A 23,338-nucleotide genomic window follows, 5' to 3' on the forward strand; every position below is an offset into this window, starting at 1 on the left:
CCCGGGCTGAGCTGGGGCCCTGAGGGCAGTAGGTGTGCAGTGAAATGCTTTTTGCGTGGGGACAAGGACAGGTAAGCTCGTCAACATGAAAGCAGGGGAGCCTGAGTCCCCTGAGGTGAGGGAGGGGGACTTGGAATGCCAGAGAAGCTTATGTTGCTGTGCTGTGAGTCCCCTTGGTCTCACCATGCCTGAGGCCACTCAGGGACCTCGGGTGCTCCTGAGGCAGGGACCTGATACCTGGGTGTCGGGGGGTGAAGCAGTCAGGCCTCAGCATCCCCTCTCCTTGAGGCTTTCGATCAGCTTGCGGCGCAGCTGGGAGCCACCCAGGCAGTCCTGGCCCCTGCCCCTGGCATCGCCTGTGTGCTGGGGGTGGCTGGCTGGCTGGGACGTGCCTCTTGCCTGCTCCCCCCACCCCTGCTTTCACTGGCAGGCTTGGCCGCCTTCCCGGGGAGGTGCCCTGGCCTGGAAGGCCCAGCTCTTCTGGCCTCTCTGCCCCTGCCTGGGCTTTTCCTGCAGGCCGGACGTTCCGTCCTTCCCCTATATCAGCTCTGTCCAGTTGCACGGAGACAGACCTTCCTTTCCTCGTCCTGCCTTGTGCTTTGCGGCAGTTGAGGCAAGTGTGAGCCTCAGCTTCCCCCATCTGAAAGGGAGAGGAGGCCCACCTCTCAGGTCTGGTTCTAGCATGGAAATGCCATGTTGCTAGAATGAGTTGGCCGGAGCCACACTGGTGCTAGATTGCCCTGGAGGGGGCTACTGGGGAAACAGGCTCGGAAGGGTTGAAGGGGTAACACAAAGTCCATACTGCCCCCCTCTGGCCTCCCGACTGTGGGCCGTGGGGCCCCATCATGTGGACCACCCAGGAGGTGGCTGAGGGCCAATACCCTCCAGGGATGAGGACAGGACAGTTCAGCCTGTAGGAGGAGGCTTTGCCCCTGGCCCTTCAGCGAGGAACCTCTTGACCGGGGCTGTGGGGGGCGGGCGTGAGAGGAGGGAGGGGACTGGGGACCCGTCTGGGCAGCCCTGTTTTATGTACATGGTCTGGCAGCTTCTCCAGGCTGGCTCTGGTTTCCCAGGCAACGCCCCTGGAGGGGTGCCGAGTGGGTGGGCTCTTCTGCCCAGAGGCTTTCTCCTGGGGGCTGCTCCCCACCTGTCCTGCCTGGAGATCATGGACCAGGGGCACGCCTAGGAAGTCAGTGGGGGAAGAAGGTTAGCGGGTGGGGACGCCTACTCCGGGCTGGGACAGAGCCTCCATTGTCCAAGGCTTCAGCCTTTCACCAAGCCTCACCCCTGCCCACAGCGGAGGTTGCTCCTCGTAGCCCCTCCTCCCCCCTTCCCATGGGGGAAGCCAATGGAGTGGCCTGGCGTCTAGTGGCTGGGGAAGCTGGCCGCCTTGTCCCTCTGGCATTCGGAGGCTGGGGGTCGGGTAGGGAAGATGCTTCCCTCTCTCACCCCTGCACTCACCCACCCCATGTTTCCCGGCGTATACTCCGTGCTGGGGATCCTGCTTAGAACTAGCCTAGGGGTCCTGCCCTGGTTCCCCCACTCACAGGGACTCCCCGCTCAGGAGCTGTGTGGTGGGGGAAGCTCCCTCAGTCTCCACCTCGGCGGTTGGGGCTAACAGAATTAACAAAAGGACACTGTTCAGTATGCTCACTGCATGGCTGTGAAATGGTGTCAAGAGAAGGTCACCTCGTGACCTCAGGGCTGGTGAGGGTCACAGAGGACAGCGCCGGTAGTCTGGTGGGCGGTCTGTATAGACTCAGTGGGACAATCTGCAGAATGGGATGCTGGTCCTCAAAGAGCTGCAGGAGCCGGGCAGGGAGCTAGCATGGAGTAAGACCCCCGCAGCGTGGTCAGTTGTCATTTCATTTATACCTGCACGTGACAGCTGAGGCCAGGAGGCACAGAGGGGGACTAGCTTCCTGCGGTCTCACGGGTCTCTGTCCCGGGCTCTGGCTCCTGGATGTTCGCTTCTTGCTGGAGCTCCTTGGTGTTTCCTTGGAGGAGTTGCCTTGTCTCTCCAGGATTGCGCCCCGAGCTTCCAGCGGGCAACCGCTTGCACCCAGGGCAGAGCTGCAGGTGGCCTGCTGCTGTGAGCACAGTAGCTGGTGGTCCCCCTCCCACAGGGTGCTCTGTCCACGACTTGCCTCCCTGCCCCTCCCCCTGCCTCTCCCCCTTGGTCCCTGCCTACCCCCCCCCACCTCCCCCCGCCTCCCCCCGCCCCACCCCGGGGTCTTTCTGTGCAGGGCAGGGGATACCTGAGGGGCCTGGAGTTCCCACTTCTCACCTGTGCTGTGCTTCTCTTTACATCCGGCAGGAAGCCCAGTAGCCACAGCTGCCCCAGGCCTGGGGACATGCCCGCCCCACAGGTTCCACAGAGAGTAGGTCCCAGGCAGGTGAAGTTTCTTAGCTTCTGTGCTTAACTCAGTGCTGCTGAGGGGCTGTTGTCCTTCATGTGGGCTGGTGCTCTGGGCACAGACATGAAGAGAAGTCAGAACCCACGGAGGGGGTTGGCTGTTATAATCAGGGCTGTATGTGTCCCAGAATCACTGGGCCCTTTGAAAATGGACTTTCCCTGGCTGCATCCTGAGTTGTCAGAGTCATGGGCTTGGGACACATGTATTTTTTTCTTTTCTTTTCTTTTTTTTTTTTTTTTTTAAAGCTTCACAGCCAGCTTTGGGAACCATTTCATGAAATGGGTCGGGGGAGGAGAAACTGGGTCTGGGTTTTGAAGGTTAAGTAGGAGTTTGCTTGCTGGTTGTGAGCGGGAGTTCACATAAACAGCCTGAGCAAAAGGACCCAGGAATGTAAAACAGGTTGGCAAGGTTATGGGCCTGAGGAGCCTTCATGAGAGCTGGAGCAGAGTTTCCAGTTGGGGAGGGCCTGGGAGCTGCTGAGCCCTGAGAGAAGGCAGTGGAGGGGGTAGAGGCGAGTCTTTGAGGGCCTTGCTTGGGTCCTAGACCTCATTCCGAAGGTGACGAGGAGAGTCTGAGGGCCTGTGCTGTGGGATATTCACGGTGACTGCAGGGGGCTGGGGGCAGGTCAGCCCTGGGTCTGTCTGACAAAAGGCCAAAAGCCGCAGAAACATCTGGAAGGCCTGGTTGCTTGGAGGAGTCCTGGTCCTGACCAGCCCAAGCTCTGGTTCTTGCTCCCCTGTCCCCACACATTTCTCCTGGCTTCCAGAAGATGCACACAGCTGCCTCTGAGATCAGGTTTGAGGTGGGTGGGTGGGCCAGAATCTGTTTCTTGTTTGTCTCCTGCCAAGGCTGCCTGGCAGTCCCCTTTCCTGCAGCAAGGCTGCCTGACTTGGATAGGCCAACACCAGCTGCTTCCCCAGCTTCTGGGACTGCATTTCTACCTGTCTGGACCCCTGCCCATCCTCCTCTCCCCCACTGACCTCTTGCTCCAGAGGCCAGTTTTCCCCATCCTCAAACTCTGGGCCTGACTCGGGCAGCCTCCCTAATTAACAGGAGTAAATCTTCAGGCTTCCTCCAGGAAAGAGGGCTGGGGCCACTCTTGATTATGGGTGGGAGATGGCTGGGAGTGAGGTGATCTTGGGAGAAGGGGCAGGTGCAGGCAGGCACAGGGTTTCCCACTGGGCCTCTGGGCTGCATGGACCTTGAACTCTAGAGGGAGGAAGAACTGATAAGCTCGTGGATTAAATTAGAGCTGGGAAGATACCTGCTCGAGTGAGCAGGGCTGCGGAGGGTGGAGGGAGGTGCTCCCTCGGGCTGCGCTCAGCTTGCTGGGTGGTCCGGATCACTGAGCTGACCCCGCTTGGGCCCACCCTGCAGGCTGGGAGCTGGGGCTTCCTCCCTGCCTCCTCTGTCTCTCGCTCTGCCTGCACGTGGCCGAAAAGTTACAGCCTCCTGCTAGCCGTTCTGCCCCGGGGTAGCTGGAAGGAGAGCCCTGCTCACGGAGTCTGCCTGTCTTGGCGGTTGTTTCCCAAGAGCTGACCCTCAAGAGAATAAAGTTGTCCATGACCCTGCTGCCCAAGCTCGGGCCAGCGAACGTCATAGAGCTAGCAGTGGCCGGTATTCGCGGAGAGCACTCTCCGTGTGAAATGCCTCGTTGCATTGGCACGGGACCTCTGCGTGGCAGGGGCTCGGAAGGGAGGTGACAGCTGTGCTGCCGGGAAGTGGAAGAGCTGGGACTGGAACTCAGATCTTGCAACGGATCCCACCCTTTGCCTGCTGCCCTTAGGTCTCTGCCTCTGCAGAAGGAGAGCCGCGGGCCCTTCCCTCCCAGGCTTGGCTTCCGCACCTGAAAAGCCAGACAGAGGGTCCTGTTCAGCGTAAAGGCTTCCTGGTTCTGACCTGCTATGATGTTTTTGCCTTAATGTTCTTATTTATTTATTTATTTATTTAAAGATTTTATTTATTTATTCGAGACAGAGACAGTGAGAGAGAGCAAGAGAGGCGAGAAGGTCAGAGAGAGAAGCAGACTCCCCATGGAGCTGGGAGCCCGATGCAGGACTCGATCCCAGGACTTCGGGACCATGGCCCGAGCCGAAGGCAGTTGCTCAACCAGCTGAGCCACCTAGGCGCCCTAATGTTCTTTTTTAAAACATGGGAATGGTTATTTTTATTGTTCTTTCTTAAAATGCTCACCTGAGCCCAACACCCCTACCGTCTGCGGGGGTTTCCTTCCTGGCCTTTTCCTCTGTGCACTTTTCAATCCACGTGGCTTCTGTACTCTGGGGACTCCCTTTGGTTTCCCACTGGCTTGCCTTCACCAGCCCGAAGGCGTCTTTTGCCAGAGACTGTCATGGCAGGACGAGCCTTTTCAGAGAGACCCTCGTTTCAGAGAGCCTCACAACACCTTTCTTCTTGCTCAGACTCCCACCTTGAGAGCGCCAGACCATGCTTAGCTCAAGGAAGACTTTAAAAAAATAAAAATAAAAAAAAGGAAATAGCCAAGTGACTGCACCTGTTTGCTTAAGCACGTTCACGCCCCTGACCTGGCTCCTTGCTTGTGGCAGCCTGGGGGAGGGTCTGCGCGGGAGCCGTCCTGCCCATTTTACAGAGGGGAAGCCCGAGACTGTGAGAGGCTGAGGTCGCACTGAGAGGAGAGACAGAGCCCAGCCTGCAGGCGGGTCTGGCTGCCCCAGGCCGCTTTCCCCACGTCCCCGTCCCCGTAGTGAGCCTCCCCGCAACCGGGACCCCACCCTTCCCGGGGTATGGAATCCACACACTGGGCCCCGCTGCTGTCTCCCGTTTTGGTGCTGGTAGCTTCAAGGGCGGGCATCTTGGCGCTGACTGAGCCTCCTGGCATTGTGTGGTTGGCCTTAGGTATGCTGCTGGGAGCCCCCTGGGACAGGTGGTGGGACCCCCTTTGCACAGATGAGGATACTCATGAGACTCAGCTCACCTGCTGGTGGATAGGAGACTCCAGCCTGAGTCCCCGGCTTCCCCAGCGGAGCTGTGCCCACCGCAGCCTGTGTTAGAAGGGTTCATGATGGCCACGTACCAGCGTGACCCGGGACCCTTCCAAGGGCCTTACATGTGTTTACTCTTAATTGTCTTAGTAACCTGGTGAGGTGCTATTTTTTACTTATTTTATTTTAGGGAGAGAGAGGCAGAGTCCGGGGTGGGGCAGAGAGAGAGAGGGAGAGAGAGAATCTTAAGCAGAGTCCATGTCCAGCACAGATCCTGACGTGGGGCTCTGTCTCATGACCCTGAGATTATGACGTGAGCCAAAATCAAAATCAAGAGTTGGACATTTAAAAAAAAGATTTTACTTATTTACTTGACACACAGAGTAAGCAGGAACACAGGCAGGGGGAGTGGGAGAGGGAGAAGCAGGCTCCTTGCTGAGCAGGGATCCTGATGTGGGGCTCAATCCCAGGACCCCTGGGATCATGACATGAGCCAAAGGCAGATGCTTAAGGACTGAGCCACCCAGGTGTCCCAAGAGTTGGATATTTTAACCGACTGAGCCACCCAGGTGCCTGAGGCACCTGGGACTACCTGTTAGTCCCCATTTTGCAGATGAGTAAACTGAGTGCCAGAGATGGGGGCTAAGTGACTCATCCAAGGTGTCACAGCTCCCGAGTGGGGAGACCAACATGGCGTCAGGTAGCCTGAACTTTCTCCTAACTGTTGGGCCATGAGGGTGTCTAGTGGCAGCGATGGTTGCCCTGAGAGACCCCTACTCCCTCCCCAGTACCCTTCTGAGGCTAGGGGCACATGTGTACAAATGGTGACCACAGGGCTATGGACGTGCACAGAGCTTGCGGGTCCGTGTCCTCACCTGGAGACCTCACTGCCCCAGATTAGCCTGAAGCAAATGCCCCCAGATTCCAGCGCCCAAGTCCGGAGAGGCGGTGTGGTTAAAGGAGGGAGAGAAGAGCTTAGAGCCAAGCCTCCCGCCGAATCCCCGTGTTGTCACCTGTTCCCTTGCCTCTGGGACCTCAGGCAGATCCCTCCTTCTCTGTGCCTTGGTTTCCTCATCTGTAAATGCAGGCAGGCAGGTAAAGCTCTGGGCTCCATACATGCTGGTGTCTCTCTTCTTTCCTGGGGAAAGCCTTGGGCTTGGAACAGGGGATAGGAATCAACCCTAAAAGGTGAAGAGAAAGGGGAGTACAGCTTTCTGGGCTGGAGGGAAAGGATCCTGGGTTTCTGCATTATCAAAAAATTGTATCTGAGCAGCAATTTGCATACGGGCTGGGACTAGGCACCTCTCTTTTCCCTCCTGTAAAATGGGCATCAGTCTTCCTGTTACTTCCTCAGTGGTTCCAAATGAGCCCCAGGGAGGAGGGGCCCTGCGTGAGGAGGGCTGTGTGGCTGTTGTGGGATCTTTTGACTTGCGAGGGAATTTGCAGACATTTTTGTTTGTTTCCCAAAGCCCTTTGCCGAAGATAAAATTTTAGTCTTGACAGTTCTGAGTTCGGGGTGACAGGGCACTGCCCCCTATGTAGTGGAAAGTAATTTGCGTCCAACCAAAATGCAAATTGCATTCTCTTTGACCCAGCGATCCACTTCCAGGCTCGTGCCCTAGAGGCTCATGTATCCATTTGCTCAAGGCCCTGTGTATGGGGCACATGAGTCACTGCCTTGTTCAGATCGTCAAAACCCTGGGGATCCCTCGGCGTCCAGTGGTAGAGTTACATCAGTTACGATAGAGCCAAAAAAAAAAAAAAAAAAAAAAACAAAAAACCCAAAAACCCTGTACTACGCAGCCGTTCAGAAGAGTGAGGCTGATGTCTGTGTCCTGGTGTGAACTCATCACCATGGTTCTTTTTTTTTTTTTTTTTCATCACCACTGTTGTTAAGCTTAAAAAAAAAGCAAGTGGGTCACAGCAGGTGCAGTGAGCCCCTTCCCCCCGAAGTGGGAAACAAGACGGGGATGCAGGTACAGGGATAAGCAGGATACTCATGGAACATTCAGGACCCCTAAGGACCTAGTGCGGGCAGTCGCTTCGGGGGATTGGGGCAGACTGGGCGTACTTAAGCCGTCTGGGGTTTGAGAGGCCCTAGAGCGTGATGAACTAATGAGCATGGTGTTGGGGGCTCACGGCCTGTGTTCGAACCCTGGCTCTGCCGCTCAGTAGATGTGTGATCTTGGGCAACTTAACCACCCTGGGCCTCATTTTCTCGTGGTTTGGATTAATAGCTGTTAATATTTGTAAAATGCTGAGAACAGCATCTGAGCCATGGTAGGCGCTATGGGAACGTTGGCTGTTATTAATTAATTGCCATTTACATGCGTTTTACGTTTATTTAGGAAGCCAGTTTAAAAAAAAAAAACAATAAAGCCTTTAGGATTGGAGAGGAAAGCAGGCATGTAGCCAGTGTGTGTCAGTAGCCAGTGTGTGTCAGAGGCTGATTGGACTGGAGGGCTCCTGCTTTCCCTCCAGGACTGGCTCTCCTCTCCTCCGAAAGGCCTAGAAGGACAGCCCCTAGCTCAGGATGAGGGGTGCCAGGAATGAGTGGGAAGAGCCTTTCCCTCACTGCTGGGACTTTTGGCAAGGCTGGTGAAGCCCCCACCAGGAAACAGGCCAGGAAACACTGGGCTCCCAGTCCAAGCTTTGGGATTCTGCCCCTATCTCTGGCCATCTGCCTCTCTGCATCCCTTCACTTTCTATACACCCATGTGCCAAGGCTAGTGGCCCCTCACCAGCTGGCCAACTCAATGGGGCTGGACGGGGAGAGACAAAGAGAGAGTAAATGCCCTTCGGTGGGGCTGCAGGTGGGGCTGGTGTGAGGGGCCCGACTCCGGGGAGCTGTGGTCACTGGGGGGCTGGGATGAGGACGTGTTCGGCCACATCCGTGACAGTTCAGGCATGATCCAGCTTCTGGAACACAGGGGCCAGAGCATAAGCCCGACCTCTGGGGCTGGATTTCATCTGCAAGCCAGAAGGGAGGAAGGGGGTTATCTAGTGGGCCCACCAGGGTCCCCACGGTCTCTAGGCACTGTGCCAAGGGAAGGTCTGTGGTGGCACGGGTTTTCTGGGAAGATGGGGTTATAGCTCTGCAGTTGCTGGTTTTCTGGGTTAATGATTTATGGGGGATGGGGGCTGGGCTTTTTCCAGCGCCTTCCAGCGCTCGGGCAGCTGCTGGGGAAGGCGTGGGAGAGTGGGTGGGCTGGAGTGCACAGACTGAGCCAATGACCCCTCTCTGCTTGTTGAAACTTTGCCCTTGAACTCCATCTAATTAGGTTTCTGGCCTTTTTTCACAGGCGAGCGGCTGGGACGGTGCTGGTTTGAGCTGGACCCTGTCTGATGGCTTCCTCCAGCCCTCCTCCACAGACTGCTACAGGTACCGTACCCCAGGCTTCCTGCGCGGCCCTCCTCAGGTTGGGCCACGGGGCTGGTGGTGGGCACTAGTGCTGGAGCAGGCTGAGCCTGCCTGTGAATCCCGTTCTGCCACCGGCTAGCTGTGCCCCCTTGGGCAGGTGACTGCCTCCTGTTGCCTCAGTTTCCTTGTCTGCAACATGGAAGTCATAATCTCCTTCTCCAAGAGGAGGCTGTAGACAAGGGATGGTTCTTCACCTGAGATCCCCTGGAGATTTTAAGCTTTTTTTTTTTTTAAATTTTATTTATTTATTGAGAGGGTGGGCGAGAGAGAGAGAGCACAAGCAGGGGCAGGGGCACGGAGAGGGAGAAGCAGATTCCCCACTGAGCTGGGAGCCCGATGCGGGGCTCGATCCCCGGACCTCGAGATCGTGACATGAGCTAAAGGTAGAGGCTTAACGGACTGAGCCTCCCAGGCGGCCCTGGAGATTTTAAACTTTTAAGAGCACAGCCCACAGACATGACAACAGGAGTGGCGTGCTTGGGGGTGGTGAGGGTTGAGGGGAAGGGCCGGGTCATCAGCAGGGCAGTGTTGTCAGAGTTATGGGCCGCCTGGCTTTGGATCATCCTCTGGGGGCGCGGAGAGCAGACAGGTGGCCAGTAAAGGCTTTTCCACCAGCACAGCCCTGCTGTCGACACTGTGCACTTAGTCAAGCGACTTGGTGTCTGCATGGCTTTGCTTCCTCACCCATAAACATGGGGACAGTAATGACACCCTCTGGGGTGCTATCGCAAGGCTTAACCATGGAAAGTGCTGGCGTGTGGTAATCAATCGCTCCATGAACAGGAGCTGTTATGCCTGTGGGTGTCGCAGGACAGGGGGCTGATGCTCTGCTCTGAGCCCGGGGCGGAGACCATGAGGGGCCACGTCCTCCCCGAGCCTTCGTGTTCTTCTCCGAAGGGTGGGGACCCGCACAGTGAACCCGTCTTCATGGCACACGGGTGGCTTCTCAGGTCTCCTACCTCTGGGTTGGCTGTCCCTGGGCTGGGCCAGCTCTGGTCTAGCTGCCTGTCCAGATGGGCGGGAAGGGCACAGTTCAGCCCTCAATTATCCAGGGAGGGACCTCCTGATTTTTCCTTCTGATAAGGAGCCCTGTCTGGACGGCCCAGTCTCAGTCTCAGGAGCACGGGAACAGAGCTGTGGGGAACAAGGCATCTCCTGGTGTGTGACTGTGACTTGGGTCGCAGGAGGCTCCCTGCTCTCTCTCCTGCTGTGGGCATTTTGCACCCTTTCTCCGATTCACCAAAAAGTGAGGGGCGCCTGGGTGGCTCAGTGGGTTAAGCCTCTGCCTTCAGCTCAGGTCATGATCTCAGGGTCCTGGGATCGAGCCCCGAATTGGGCTCTCTGCTCAGCAGGGAGCCCGCTTCCCCTCTCTCTCTCTCTGCCTGATTGGGATCTCTCCCTCTCTGTCAGATAAATAAATAAAATCTTAAAAAGAAAAAAGTGAGAACAAAATGACCTTGTGATTACATCAGCTCAGTTCCATTCAACAAACATCTGACCTTTATTGTTCCAGTTGTATCTGATATTGCTGGCTGGTATCATGTGCTAGAAACGGGCTTTCTGCCATTTGCTGATGGTTGGAGAGCTTCCTGCGGCCTTACCAAGTAGAATTCAAATTCCCCCAAACACCTCTTCATGGTCCTACGGCTGCCAGCCTCTTTGCTTATCATGTCTTCGGCTCCCCTGGGTTCCAGGCCGCGTGTTCTCCCCTTCTGCTGTGGCCGCAGCCTGGGGTACCAGCCCCCGTCGTGAGCCTGGCAGACCTTTATTCATCCTGCGAGGCACTGTGCAGGGGCGGCCCCGTGCCCAGCGTTGTGCCAGGCCCGGCCAGCGCGAGCCCCCGGATGTCCCTGGGCACGGCTCAGGCCCTGGGGTTCCAGGATCATCTCTTGCCATATTTGCCTGCCTCTCCCTGCAGTGAGCTCCTTGACACTGAGGGGCTGAGTCTTACTCCTCTTTGAACCTCCTGGCCCCGGGGTCTGCTGGGAACAGTCTCCTGGATGCAGACGTGACTATGACCGTCTTGCCTGATGTCCCTGCACACAGTCCAGGGCCGGGGGCTCTGTGGCCGGGCCTGTGCCTGGGAAGGCCAGTGTATTTCCCCCAGAGCCCAGGGTGGGGCTCGGACTCGTGGCAGTCACCATAATAATCATAGATAATGGTAACACCACGGCAGGCCCTGACAATGGGCGGGACCATTATCGGCAATGAGCCCGGGCCTCACACCTGGCTATCTCACGTTTGGCTCCCGACACCTGTTGGTTCACTCTGCCTTCTCCCTCCTGTCTCCTGTCTGGGCCTCCCAGCAACCCCGAGAGCCGGTCGCTATTCCTGTCCTCGTTATAGGTCACTAAGCTGCAGCCAGGGGGCTACTGAGACCCTGTGTTCATAGGTCGGCATCTAGGAGAGCTGGGGTTGGAGCCTGGTGGTCTGACTGACTCCCTGGTCACCACCTGATACTGGCCAGGCACATGGGGACCCCACTGCGACTCAGGCCGATTTAAGTACGAGGGACCAGGGACACTGAGGCTCCTGGGGTCAGGGTGCATCTGTGTGTGGTGTCAAGAAAATAATGGGTGGGGACTTTGTAGTCTCATTCTATCATTTTTAAACTTATTTTGCTTTGTTTTTCAAGATTTAGAGCATGTGCGCGTGAGAGGGAGCTGGGGAGAGGGGCAGAGGGAGAGTGAGAGAAGCAGGTTCCCTGCTGAGTGGGGAGCCTGACCTAGGGCTCCATCCCAGGACCCTGAGATCCCGACCTGAGCCGAAACCAAGAGTTGGATGCTCCACCAACAGAGCCACCCCTGTGCTCCAGTGTTTTTAAACTTTTAAAACCACAACCCATAGGGGCGCCTGTGTGACTCCATCAGTTAAGTGTCTGCCTTCAGCTCAGGTCATGATCCCGGGGTCCTAGGATTGAGCCCTGCATCAGGCCCCTTGCTCTGTGGGAAGCCTGCTTCTCCCTCTGCCTGCAACTCCCCCTGCTTGTGTTCTTTCTCTCTCTCTCTCTCTGTCAAATGAATGAATGAAATCTTTAAAAAATAATAAAATAAAACCACAACCCACAGGCATGAGAACAGGAGTGTGCACATACATGTGTACGTGTGTGTGTGTGTGTGTTTTCAGCAGATACTTACTGTGCACCTATCATGTGCTGCACACTGGAGTGTAACAGTGAGCAGGACAGACTGGAATCCTTCATGAGCTCACATTCTCGTTAGGACACAGTAAAATGCATAAAAGTGTCAGCCATCACCACTGACGAGGGCCATAGACAAAAGTAGAGCAGGCAGGGCCATCAGGGAGTCCAAGGGTGTCTCTGTGGGCTGTTTTGGTCATCTGGAGATGACCCAGAGTAAAGACCTGAAGGAGGTGAGAGCAGGAGAAGATACCTGGGGAAGAGCATTCTGGACCCCAGGATGGAAGGTGCAAAGGTCCTGAGGCTAGAGCACATCTGGCACGTTCCTGGTGCACCAGGGAGACCAGTGTGGCTGCTGTGGAGTGAGCGAGGGGAGAGCGGTGGAAGATTCGATACCCCCTGTAGGTCACAAAAACAATTAATCTGGCTTCCAGCTCAACCCCTGGATTTCCTTTATTAGTTCATCATCTCAGGGCCTGGTGTCCAAGGGCTCAGCCAGCTTCTGGAAGCAGCAGGGCTCAGTGGAGAATGTAGAATGGGAACGAAGACAGAACGAGCTCCGAGCTGGCTCCCCACTTACTCCATGTAAGGTTGTGGGTGTGTCACTTCACTGCTTGAATCTCTGTGGCCTCGTCTGTCCATTGGGGGTGGTCGTGAGGCTTAGACCAGGAGCTGCGTGGGGGTCATTTCAACCTTCTCAACCAGGGTTTGTGTCTCTGATCTGGGGAAGGAGCTTCAGCCACCGGCCACATCACTGCCTGTCGATGTTGGCCTGAGCTGTCCCCAAAGCTCCCAGGAGGAGAGGGGGGCCCCCACCTCAGAGACCCCCATCTGGTGGGGAGGAAGCCTGAGCTCTGGGCTTCAGCTGCACTCCAGTAGCTGGGGAAGGGGCTTTGTGAATTTGATACATTTGCACCTGGAATGTTCTGCTCTGCAAACTCCCAGGTCCTTATGGGGAAGGGATTGGATTTTTCTAGTCCAAGGACTGCTAATGTGGGATATGCTCATCTGTCTGTCAGTTGTGCCATCCAGCTGTCTGTCTGCTCCATCTACCTTCCTGCCTGCCTATTCCTCCTTCCAGCCCTGAGCACCTATGGGGGCTGAGCCCACAGATGTGATCCCGGCGTCAAGGATCCCGGCTGGGAGGGACCTTACTGACAACAGGTGTTACTGTGTGATGCGGACACACAAGGCCCTCGGCCAAGGGCTACATCTACTGGGCAGTTCCCAGGCAGGGGTGATTTTGTCTCCCAGGAGACACTGAGCAATGTTTGGAGACACCTATGGTTGTCACAGCTGGAGGCAGTACCTGCTTCTAATGGGCAGAGGCTGGGGATGCTGCTGTCCATCCTGCAGGACGCCCACCATGAAGACCCCAGGGCCCCAGAGTCAGCAGGGGGTGGTGGGTGGAGAAACCGCGACCTACTTCCCAGTTCACGTTCACCTTGGCCATATGGGGCGGGTGCTGTTTTTATTATCCAGTCTATGGAGGGAGAAACCAAGGTTCCAAGAGGTGAAGATACTTGCCCAGAACCACACGGCTGGTAGGGGGCCCTGGCAGGGCCGGAGCACGAGCTCTGCATCTTGTGGCGTGAGCTACAGTGGAACCGAAGGGGCGGTCAGCTTTGCAGACTTCTCTTTTTTTAATTTAATTTTATTATGTTTTTAAAGATTTTATTTACTTATTTGAGAGGAAGAGAGTGAGTGCAGGACTGTGAGTGAACATGAGGTTGGAGGAGGCAGGAGGAGCTGGGAGGAACGGGGAGGAGGGACGGGGCAGCGGAGAGGAGGGGCAGGGGGACAAGCAGACTCTCTGCTGAGCAGGGAGCCCGGTGCGGGGTTCGATCCCAGAGCCCTGGGATCATGACCTGAGCCAAAGGCAGACACTTAACTGACTGAGCCACCCGGGTGCCCCAGCTCTGCAGACTTTTAAAACCAGGCCACATTGCCCTTTGGTTTTGGAGCAGGTTGGCATGAAGTAGGGAGATGGCAGAGTGAACCCCTGAGGTTCTGTCCGGCCCTAGGTTTGAGGAAGGAAGTCCTCCAGGGGAGAAGACCAGGGACCTCAGCTTGGTGAAGTGGGTGGAGAGGTGAAGGCCCATTAAGCTCTTTAGGAGAGAGAATCCATTCCTTTTCTTGTTTAACAGAAGTTGCTGAGTTTCCACCGTTGGCCAGGCCATGACCCGTCCTGGCCGTGACCCGTCCCTTAAAGGGGATCTTAGGGATCTGAGATCGGCCCAGGCATACAAACAAGCAAAAACACATCCTCACAGGTTATACGGGGAGGAACGGAGGCAGAAAACAAGGGGCTGCAATGGGGGGGGCGGGGAGGGGGGGGCACGGCGGGGGCGGGGCTCTGCTTCAGTGGAGCTTTGATGGACAGTGGGAGGGCACAGCCGGGCCGGGAATCTGGGGGCGCAGGCTCCTCGCCCCGCCCAGCAGGTCTGCGCCCTGGTCCCTGCAAAATGGCTTCCTCTGGGCTCCGGACACCCAGGAAACTGTGTTTCCTGTGGCTGGGCTGTGTGCACGACAAGTGTGTGCGCTCACCTACACGTGGGAAGAGCACGCAGGCACGCACACGAAGGGAAGGACGCACGCAGGTGTGTGCTCACACGCACACGCGCAGGTGCAATGAAAAAGCCTCTTTGCTGACAAATGGGGAAAGAGGAAACAGGAAAGGCGGACATCCAACCAGGCTTTGCTCCCTCCTCTCCGTCTACGGCTGGCCTCCTTATAACCCTCACCCACCACGGGTCACCCTTTCGAGCGCAGGGAGGCCAGCCGGCCCGGGCAGGGGTCTCCTCGAGTCCCTGGGAACTGCCGTCACGCCGTCCCTCAGGCCCACAGCAACTCCCCGTGGTAGCCATGGCCTTTGACCAAACCAAACCCCAGACCCTGCTTCTGCTAACTCCTCCCTTTCAGGAGATCAGCTGGTTCCGGGAGGCCCCGGCCCCTCCCCCGAGGCGGAGGACGACCCTGGAGAAGCTTTTGAGTTTGACGACAGTGACGATGACGAGGACACCAGCGCTGGCCTGGGTGTCCCAGGCGTTGCTCCAGAGAAGGACATCGAGGACGCCCCACTGATCCACTTGGACTCCGCCCCCATCACTGGTAAGGTGTTTTTGGGAGCCTTGGGTCCTCCCATTTCCGGGCCTCTGGGGCTACAGAAAGCCACGAGCCTGGTGGAAGCTCCAGGCTCCCAGGGATGCCTCCCAGCCGCTCCACTGTCCCCAGAAGCAGGAAGGGAAAAACCACTGAGAAGTTGCATTCCAAGGCTTCCCTCGGGAACTGGAGATTCCAAGCGTTCCTGCAGAGTCTGGCTTACTTTGACACATCAGTCATGGACATGGTGGGCCCCGTATTGGGCGCTGGGCACAGTCGCTGCCCAGGGCTTGTGTCTCCGAAGCCCCTCTTCCCTGGCAGCTTCTCCCAGGGAGTCACACCAGCTGGAGAAGCCACCCCCCAGGCGTCCCGGTGGCCCTAGGGGTGGGAGCGCCCTGATAAGGCGGTGTTAAATGGCAGCTTCTGGGCTCTTGGGTTGTGTCATCTGGGAGAGACTGGGGACCGGCCTGGCAGGAACTTCCTGCAGGCTTGGGGACAAGGGGCTCCTTGAGGAGCTGGGGGTGGGGGGCAGGGTCAGAGCAGGCAGGGCGGCTGATTCCGGTTGGAGTTGAGACATGGGCCACAGTGGTGGGAGGGGAGGTGGTGCAGGTAGGACAGGTAGGGGAGCTTAATGACAGCGCGGTGGCGGGGGAGGGGGGAGGGAGACAGGAACCCAGCAGGCACCCAGGTTGGCCCAGGCCCCGTCTCCGGCACCCCAGGGAGGCTGGGAAAAGGGGGCGGGGATGGATCGAGTCCATAGGGACCAGCCTATGGTCTGACGGGCTCTCCTCTGCTCTCTTCCCACAGACCCAGACCCAGCAGCCTCACCACCCCAGACACAGTAAGTGAGCCCTTGCTTTGGTGGTTGGAGAAAGAGGAGACACTGGGCAGGAGGGGTGGAGGAGGGTGCTGCTGTCCCCAGGACCGCTCCGGCTTTGGCTGAAGCTGCACCAGCCCTTCTCTCCCTCTGTGGCCTCCTCAGCCAGCTGGGGGGATGGGCTGCACAACTGCGGCTGGGGGGCCGTAAAATCAGAGGCCTCTCAGGGTTTTGCTCACTGCTGCTTACTGCCTGGCTTTGGGGACCTGTGTGCTTAGAGAGTGGTGGGCCTGGCTTTAAATCCTGGCCACCGTGGCAGGGGAAGGGGTCTCCTTTGTCCCCTGGTGTGCTGAACCGGGGGGGGGGGGGGTGATTCTCAGGCTGGTGTCACCCAGTGGGAAAGCTCAGAAATGCAGTTTCCCGCCCCGGGTCCCTGGAGCCAAGGCAGATGTGGAGTCTAGGGTCGGAGTCCCTGTATTTGCCATCCAGAGTGGGTGGGCCCTGGGAAGGTTTCTGCTGGGCCAGAGGTAGGGATCGGCCTCTTGTCCCTGGCAGGGCCTGCCCGCCTTCTCCTTGTGAGTCCTGGAGGCCAGGCTGGGTGTCTGGCTGGTGATGGTGCGGTGCTGGGGTGGTCACTGATGGCTCGGAGAGCTGGGGTCATATCATGCTGTTATTATCAGCCCTGCTGGTCAGGTAGCTCAGAGAGTGTTTCTGGGAGAGGGGCACAGCCTCTGCCTTGAACCCAGCTGCCCACTCACCTGTGCTTGGACTCAAGCTAGGGCAGCCCCAACCCCCCTTAAAGACCATCTCCTGGCCACAGTGGGGTGTGAGCTCTGGAGGTTCAAATCCTCACTGAGCCCCTCCCTAGCTGGGTGGCTTTGGGCTGCCTGGGAACCTCTCTGAGCCCCAATTTCCCTGTCTGTGTGATGGAAGTAATACCCATCTAGGAGCATTGTGGGGAGCGAGAGAGGCTGGTCGAAGGACGAACCAGATGTGTTCCCTGAGTTCATTTCCACTCCGCCTCCTGTCCTTACTGGGTGTTTCCAGTGATGGGGCAGGAGGGACAGAGTCCCTGTGCTTGGAGTGTCTGCCTCTCAGGCTGGGTCTGGATTGCGGGGTGGCTTGAATAAATGTACCTTTGAGTCCCCTTACTGGGCCAACCCTGGATCTTGGCAGGAGTTCTCTGGAGCCTCCCTGCCTGCCTTTAGTTTCCCAGATGTGGAGATTGGGAGCAGGACTTGTCCAAGGCCACACGGTGAGATGCTGACAGCCCTGGACTCCTTGTCCAGTGCTCTCTGTGTGCTCCCAGCCGCACCCTCCCTTCCAGATCTCTGTTTACTTCAGTTCCAGCTTCTTCCCTGGGTGGTGACTTTCCACTCCGGAGTCTTCTGGGGGAAGAACCATTCAGCCTTCTCCTTGTTATCCAAGAGAAAGGGGAAAAAAAATTGCTTTCTTTTCTTTTTCTTTTTTTAATTTTTTTTCAGAGTTTCCTAAAGGTAGTCACTAAGCAAACACTGTTTTGAAAAAGCAAATCACCCACTGGAAGCCATTTCACCAAATCTCCCTGCATTTCCCCCCTGGCCCCTGCCTGGAGGTTTGGAAGTGGCCCTGGCCTTTGCCTGGCTGCCTACCTGGCCTCTGGGGGCTCCTGATGATCCCAGGTCTTGGCAGAGCTGCAGGCCCTGGGGGGGTCTCACCCCCATCAGGGCACTCACTCCCAGCTAGGGAGGGATGCAGGGTCGGTTGCATCCCACGTCCCCACAGGTGAGCCGCCAGGCAGGAGCATGTTGGGGAAGAGAGGCCTGGAGTCTGGGTCTTGGGACACCTGGGAACTTGGGCTCCGAGCCACAGGGAGCTGGCTTCAAGTCTTCCTCTGTGCTGGCTGCGAGTCTTTGAGCAAGTGGCTGCCTGTCCCGAGCCTCACTCCTGATCAGTAACGAGGGCATCATCAGCCTCCTTTCTTGCGGGACTCCAGGAAGCGTATGTGAGTTACTAGTTACCCCGTGCTCAGCTGGCCCGAGCCAGCTGCTCCAGATGTATTTGCTGTTGTTACTCTGGGTCCTGATTCAGATGTGGTTTTAGAGGGAGCTGCTTGGTACCCTCGTAGTCAGACGAACCCGGGTCTGACCTGGTTCTCGCAGCCGGCTGCCCCACCTCTCTGAGTCTGCCCAGGGAAGTGAGTCAGCCCTGTGGGGCGGCAGTGACGGAGCTGTCACAGGCTGACTGGCCGTCCAGGTACCTCAGCAGGGGCATCGGGTCTGAGTCCAACTTTGAGGCCTGTGGACTCCGCTGTCCCTGTGCCTGCTTGGCTGGGGGAGGCAGCCAGGCTGCTGTGGGGAGTCTGTGAGGAGCCCCTGGGGTGATTTGAGGGTCAGGCCACACTGCTCAACCATCCAAGGAGCAAGCATGGTGGGGAGGTCGCGTCCGTCCCTGCTGCTGGGCAAGGGAAACCTACCAAGGGTGGCTTTCTCTTTCCGCAAGACACATCTGGTGCCAGGTAACAACAGCAACAGCAAAGATAATAGTGACGAGAATGATCATGTTTACTGTGTCCCCCGGGGCTCCGTGCCCAGTCCCACAGACGCCTCTGCTGCCACATCTGTGGCACAGGTGGGGAAGCTGAGGCTCAGGGAGGCGTGGCGGCCAGGGTTCCATACAGAGAGGGCCCGTTCATTCAGAACAGGGGCTGGAACCTGGGCCTCTGTCCATGGGGGTGGGTGTTTGACTGTGGCGCTGCCCTCCAGGGACATGCTGGGGACTCCCAGTCTGGACTCAGGACCTCAGACTTTGGCTCATGGTGGGGGAGGGGTGCGGCCGGCTGCATAGGGACCATCTGGCTGTGTGTGTGTTTCCTGGGGGGAGCATTTTGCCTACCAAGAGATTTAACTTTGCCTCCTAGTTCTGAGGAGAGTCGTTTGCAAACAGTTGGTCAGAAATCCCAGAGCAGAGTGGCCTCAGCCTGTGATCCTGGGCGAGGCCCCTTCCCTTAAAATGGGAGCAGAGTAGAAGCAGCCCCCTCCGCTCTGGGTGGAGCGCCTCCCCCCACCCCGCCCCCCACACTGGCTCCCTGGAGCGCCCGTGTTTAGGGTAGGGGTATGAGGTCTTATATTTGCTGCTGGTTTAGCACACTGCTTGGGGGAGTACCGAAGGCATCGTGTTGCATATATCACGGGCCCTGGAGGACAGACGGACGAATGGGGTCTGTAAGGCAACTTCCAGTGTCTCCATGAAGAGGAGGAGGAGGAGGAACAGTGTGGAAATGGGGTCTCGGAACTCTGGCACTGATGGGGGCTGGGATGGAGGCCAGTGGGAGGCAGGCTCCGAGTGGCCGGATGGCCCGTCCCACTGATGCTGGCGGAGTCGGCGAGCTAAGTGCACGTGCTTGTGATCCTCTTTCCCGGCACCGCAGCCCCAAGAGATGGGGTGACTGGTCTTGCTACTGGAGCGTGGCCATGGGGGGCCGGCTGTGCCCTGGGGGACTCCGATGCGCATGCGCTCAAGCACCCTGCCCTCGTGCTGGGGGCGTCTGGCTGGAGAAGCAGCCAGAGCACCAGCAGTTGCTGGAACGAGAGCGTGTGGGTCGCCGGCTTCCTGTGTTTTCCCTGGACTCGGGCCCGCACCTCTTCCCTCTGAGGGCACCGGCCCCCTCTGGAGTTGTTTGCTTTTCCTGTCCAGTTGTCCTGCCACCCCCAGAGGGCCCCCTGCAGCCTGAGTGTTTCCTGCCGGGTCAGGCTTCTGGCTCCTGTCCGGGCTGCAGGGATTCTTACCGGCTCCCGGGACGTGCCTGGGTATCTAGATAAGATGGGCTGGTCAGGGTCTCTCACCTGGGCCTGGACTCTGGGGAAGCAGCTGGGCAGTGGATTCCTGGAAGTGCCGAGAAGCCCTGTCCTCTCCGGATGCATCAGGCCCAGCTCAGGGAAGCAGCATTCGGACAGAATGGAAACAGGGCACTGGAGGGCCTGTGGCTTCTGAGGCCCCTGGGTGTGGGGGGCATGTGGGTCTTGCGGGGGACAGCTGGACAGAGCTGGAGTGCCCCCAGCCCTGGAGGAACTTCTCGCTGGCAAAGTCAGTCACCGGCTTGTTACTCAGTGCTTTTCAGATGGCAGAGGCCCAGCATGGAGTTGTTTGAAATCCAGGCTTGCCCTTAATCTCACTGTTTCTGCAAATCTGGAGCATTTCTGGCCTCCTGTGTCCTGTCCTGGGAGCGGTCCATGTGGGGCCCAAGGCCTGGCAGAAATCAGCTCCCGCCAGTGGATTCCTCATTGGAGGATAATGGGGACCAGGCCCCTTTAACACTAGAGACCTCTCTCTCTGGCTCTTTGCTAGGCCCCGAATTGGAAAAGCTGTATTTTTTGGTTTTTGTTTCTCTTTCCTCTCCACCTCTGGTTATGAGGGGTTTCCACATCCGAGCTGTGGCCTTTGGATCGCAGCATGAAAGGGGCAGCACTGAGGTACCCGGCAGAAAAGCCTGACACAGTGTCTCCCGAAAAAGGGAGCTGTGTGCCCATTTGATGCACTGAGTGCCCAGTCGGGAATCTCGTGGAGTCCAGCCCTGGATCTCCGCAGCCACGGGATGACAAGCCTTAGCCTCAGCCATCCCTCATCCCTAGTGCCGGGCCCAAAGAAGTCCCAGTACTAATAGTTTACGTGTGCATGACTTTATAGTTTCTCTGGTCCTTTCCACACATCTCACTGCGGGTCTCACAGCTGTGGTGGGCAGGGTAATGCAACCCCCTCCCACCCCCGCACCAAGTGCCACGTCCTAACCCCCAGCGCCTGTGAACCTGTTACGGTCTATGGGAAAGGGATTTGGCAGATACAAGTTAAGGATCTGAGAGGGGGAGATTGTCCTGGATTCTCCAGGTGGGTGCAGTGGAATCACACGGGTCCTTATGAGACAGGCAGGGGTGTCCATGTCAGAGGGAGATCGAAAGAGGCCATGCTGATGGCGTTGGGAGATAGAGGAGGGGCCCTAAGTCAGGGGATACAGGCTGCTTCCAGAGGCTGGAAAGAGTCAAGGGAATGGCTCCTCCCCAGCGCCCTCCGAAGAGCAGAGCCCTGCCAACACCTTGCTTTTACCCTAGGGGAAACTGTTTTAAACGTCTGATCTCTACAACCACAGGATAATTCATCTGTGTTGTGATTTGTCGCAGTAGCAGTGAGGAGACGAACACAGCTGGAACGGGGTCACTGTTATGGATCCTACTGTGCAGGCCCAGAGGGGGGCAGCCCCTGGTGTGGGGCTGGTGGCCCCTGAGCTCACAGCCAGAGGACAGGGCTCCGTTCGCCCTCTCCCTGCAGCTCTCCTGGCCTGCCCAGGCTGGTGCCGGGGCCGCCCTTGGCCAGTGTTCCACTGCCTGGCTGGCTGGCTTGGAGCCCCTCGCCCTTCACCTCCGTCCTCCATCGCTCCATCAGCTTTGCGGAGAGCCTCTGAGGCGCCAGGCCCCGCGGTGACCCAGCAGACGGTCCCTGCCCTTGGGGGAGGGGGCGCCACCATTCTGTGCCTGGCTGTGTCATTTTCGTGGGCCCTGCCCGGTTCTACAAGTTCTACTTGCCTTACCTCGTTTACCCTCAGGGCACCCTCAGAGGCGGGCCCAGGGATAATGCCCGCTTCACAGATGCAGAACCAGGTCAGAGGGAACATGGTATCAGCCTCATGTCATCACAGAGCTGAGGTGAGGCAGAGCCGGGCCTGAACCCACTAGGCTGGGCTTCCAGAACCGGTGTTTAATTGGCTGAGGTCTGCCTCACCGATCTGGTTTGGATCTCATCCACCCTACACCCGAGCTCTGCAACCCGGGACGTGTGGGCGGCCTTACCTGCCTAACCCTCCCCTTCCTCCCTATAAAGTGGGACAGACCAGCTGCTGGAGCCGTCAGGGGAGGACATGAGACACGGGGACTGGATGCCCGGCCACAGAGCTGCTCTCCGTGGCTGTCCCCAAAGGGTGCTTGTATGTCTGGGGCCGACCCCAGGGCGCGCGGGACCCACGCTGGCCAGCGGGCTGTTCAACGTTTCCAGAGATGCGTGTCCTTCCTCTTTTTCTTTCTTGGAACAGGCACACATATTTGTTGTAGAAAAATAAGAAAGTACAGAAGATGATCGACTCACTCGAGCTTTAATCCCACGACGGTGCGTCCCTGTCGGGCTTCAGGGCTGTGCCGGTTCGGCAAGGACACACCGTTTTTTAAGAATGGTGGTTTTATCGCACGTGCTGTGTCGTGGCTCGTTTTCTGTCCTCGTTGCAGATCATGAGCATTTTCCTGTGAGAACCTGCACGAATTAGTGCTGGGAGAGCGGTGCCTGCCACCATCTGACCTGAGCGCCGAGCCCGGGGTCCTCCAACGTCAGGGAGGCGCGTGCACCCTGGGGCGGAAGGCCAGAGGCGGGGTCTGGGTGGGTATCCGTGGCTGTGTGTCCAGAGGGGTGTCCCCTGGGGCCCTTGACGCTCGCTCCTCAGGGAGGACTGTGCTGTGGATAGCAAGTTGGGGGGCCCTCCCCAGACTTCCCCTGGCGTCACCTCACTACCCACTCAGGAAGTGGGTTCGTGACCATGTAGGGGGTGGCCTGGGACAGACGGACTGGGTCCCGGCACCCTTCGGCAGGAGGTGCATGGCCGGGCTGTGGCTGTGAGGCAACCCATGTGTGCAGACTGGGGGTGCTGCGATGTGCCCTCTCCCACCCCCCATTGGAGACCCTGTGCCTGGAGCAGGGATGGAGAGGAAGTAGCGTATCAAGGGCATGTGTCAAGCACCAGATCCCCTACTGAGTAGTTCAAGTGCTTTCTTGATTTCCTCCTTAGCCGCACCCTGGGAGGGAGGCCGTGTTGCCTCATTTCACAGATGAGTTATCTCGTGAATCCTCACAGCAAGGAACAGAAGCTGTTACTCACCCCTCGGCACCTGTCCTGGCAGAGCCAAGGGGCAGAGCGGTGGTTTTGTCCCCGGTCTGTCCGCTCTGGAACAAAGTCTTCACCCCTCAATCCTGTGAGCGTGGTTCTTGACCCTGGCCTCACAGCGGGGCAGCGGGGTTTAGAAACACTGATCCAGGGCAGGTACCTCCCAACCACCAGCTCAGAATCTCAGGGCAGGGGCCCAGGCTGGTACCTGCTGGGAGCTTTTTGGGTGACGGCAGACACAGCTGCTTTGAGCCGTCTGACCAGACGATCTTTAAGGCCCTTCCAGCCTTCACGTGTTACGTAAACTGGAAAGCGGCCAGGGCTGAAAAGACATCTGGCAGTGGGGTTAATCTGGGTTTCATACTTGTCTTTCTTTTGTGTCTCTTGGACGTGGGGATAGTGGCAGATTTCTGGAGGGGTGACATTCTGAGTAGGACTGTCCTGGGCAAGCCCCGCTGTCCAGGCCTGATTCTGGTCCTTTCTCTTCCCCAAAGGTGGGATTTCTTCCTCCTCTACATTTTCATTCCTTGTGCTGGAAAAGGCCCTGGGATGCCCCGTGTGTGCCTGAGGGTGTCCGGGTGCAT

The 23,338-nt window shown here is 57.8% G+C and overlaps 1 protein-coding gene across 10 annotated transcripts in view; it reads left to right on the forward strand.

The window, feature by feature from the left end:
• Positions 1–23,338, forward strand: part of ARHGEF10L (Rho guanine nucleotide exchange factor 10 like) — a 160,336-nt gene that overhangs the window by 50,244 nt on the left and 86,754 nt on the right. For 9 of the 10 annotated variants that reach the window (XM_059376402.1, XM_059376401.1, XM_059376405.1 and 6 more), the window contains exons 2-4: positions 8,680–8,759; positions 14,860–15,048; positions 15,847–15,880. In XM_059376402.1, coding sequence (XP_059232385.1) covers positions 8,723–8,759; positions 14,860–15,048; positions 15,847–15,880 — 260 coding nt within the window. In that variant the 5' untranslated portion in view covers positions 8,680–8,722. Of the gene's footprint in view, positions 1–46; positions 72–8,679; positions 8,760–14,859; positions 15,049–15,846; positions 15,881–23,338 lie in introns of those variants that run through there. The other variant, XM_059376404.1, reaches the window with a different exon arrangement.

Source organism: Mustela nigripes, chromosome 14 (assembly GCF_022355385.1).
Source record: "Mustela nigripes isolate SB6536 chromosome 14, MUSNIG.SB6536, whole genome shotgun sequence".
Lineage (NCBI taxonomy): Eukaryota > Metazoa > Chordata > Mammalia > Carnivora > Mustelidae > Mustela > Mustela nigripes.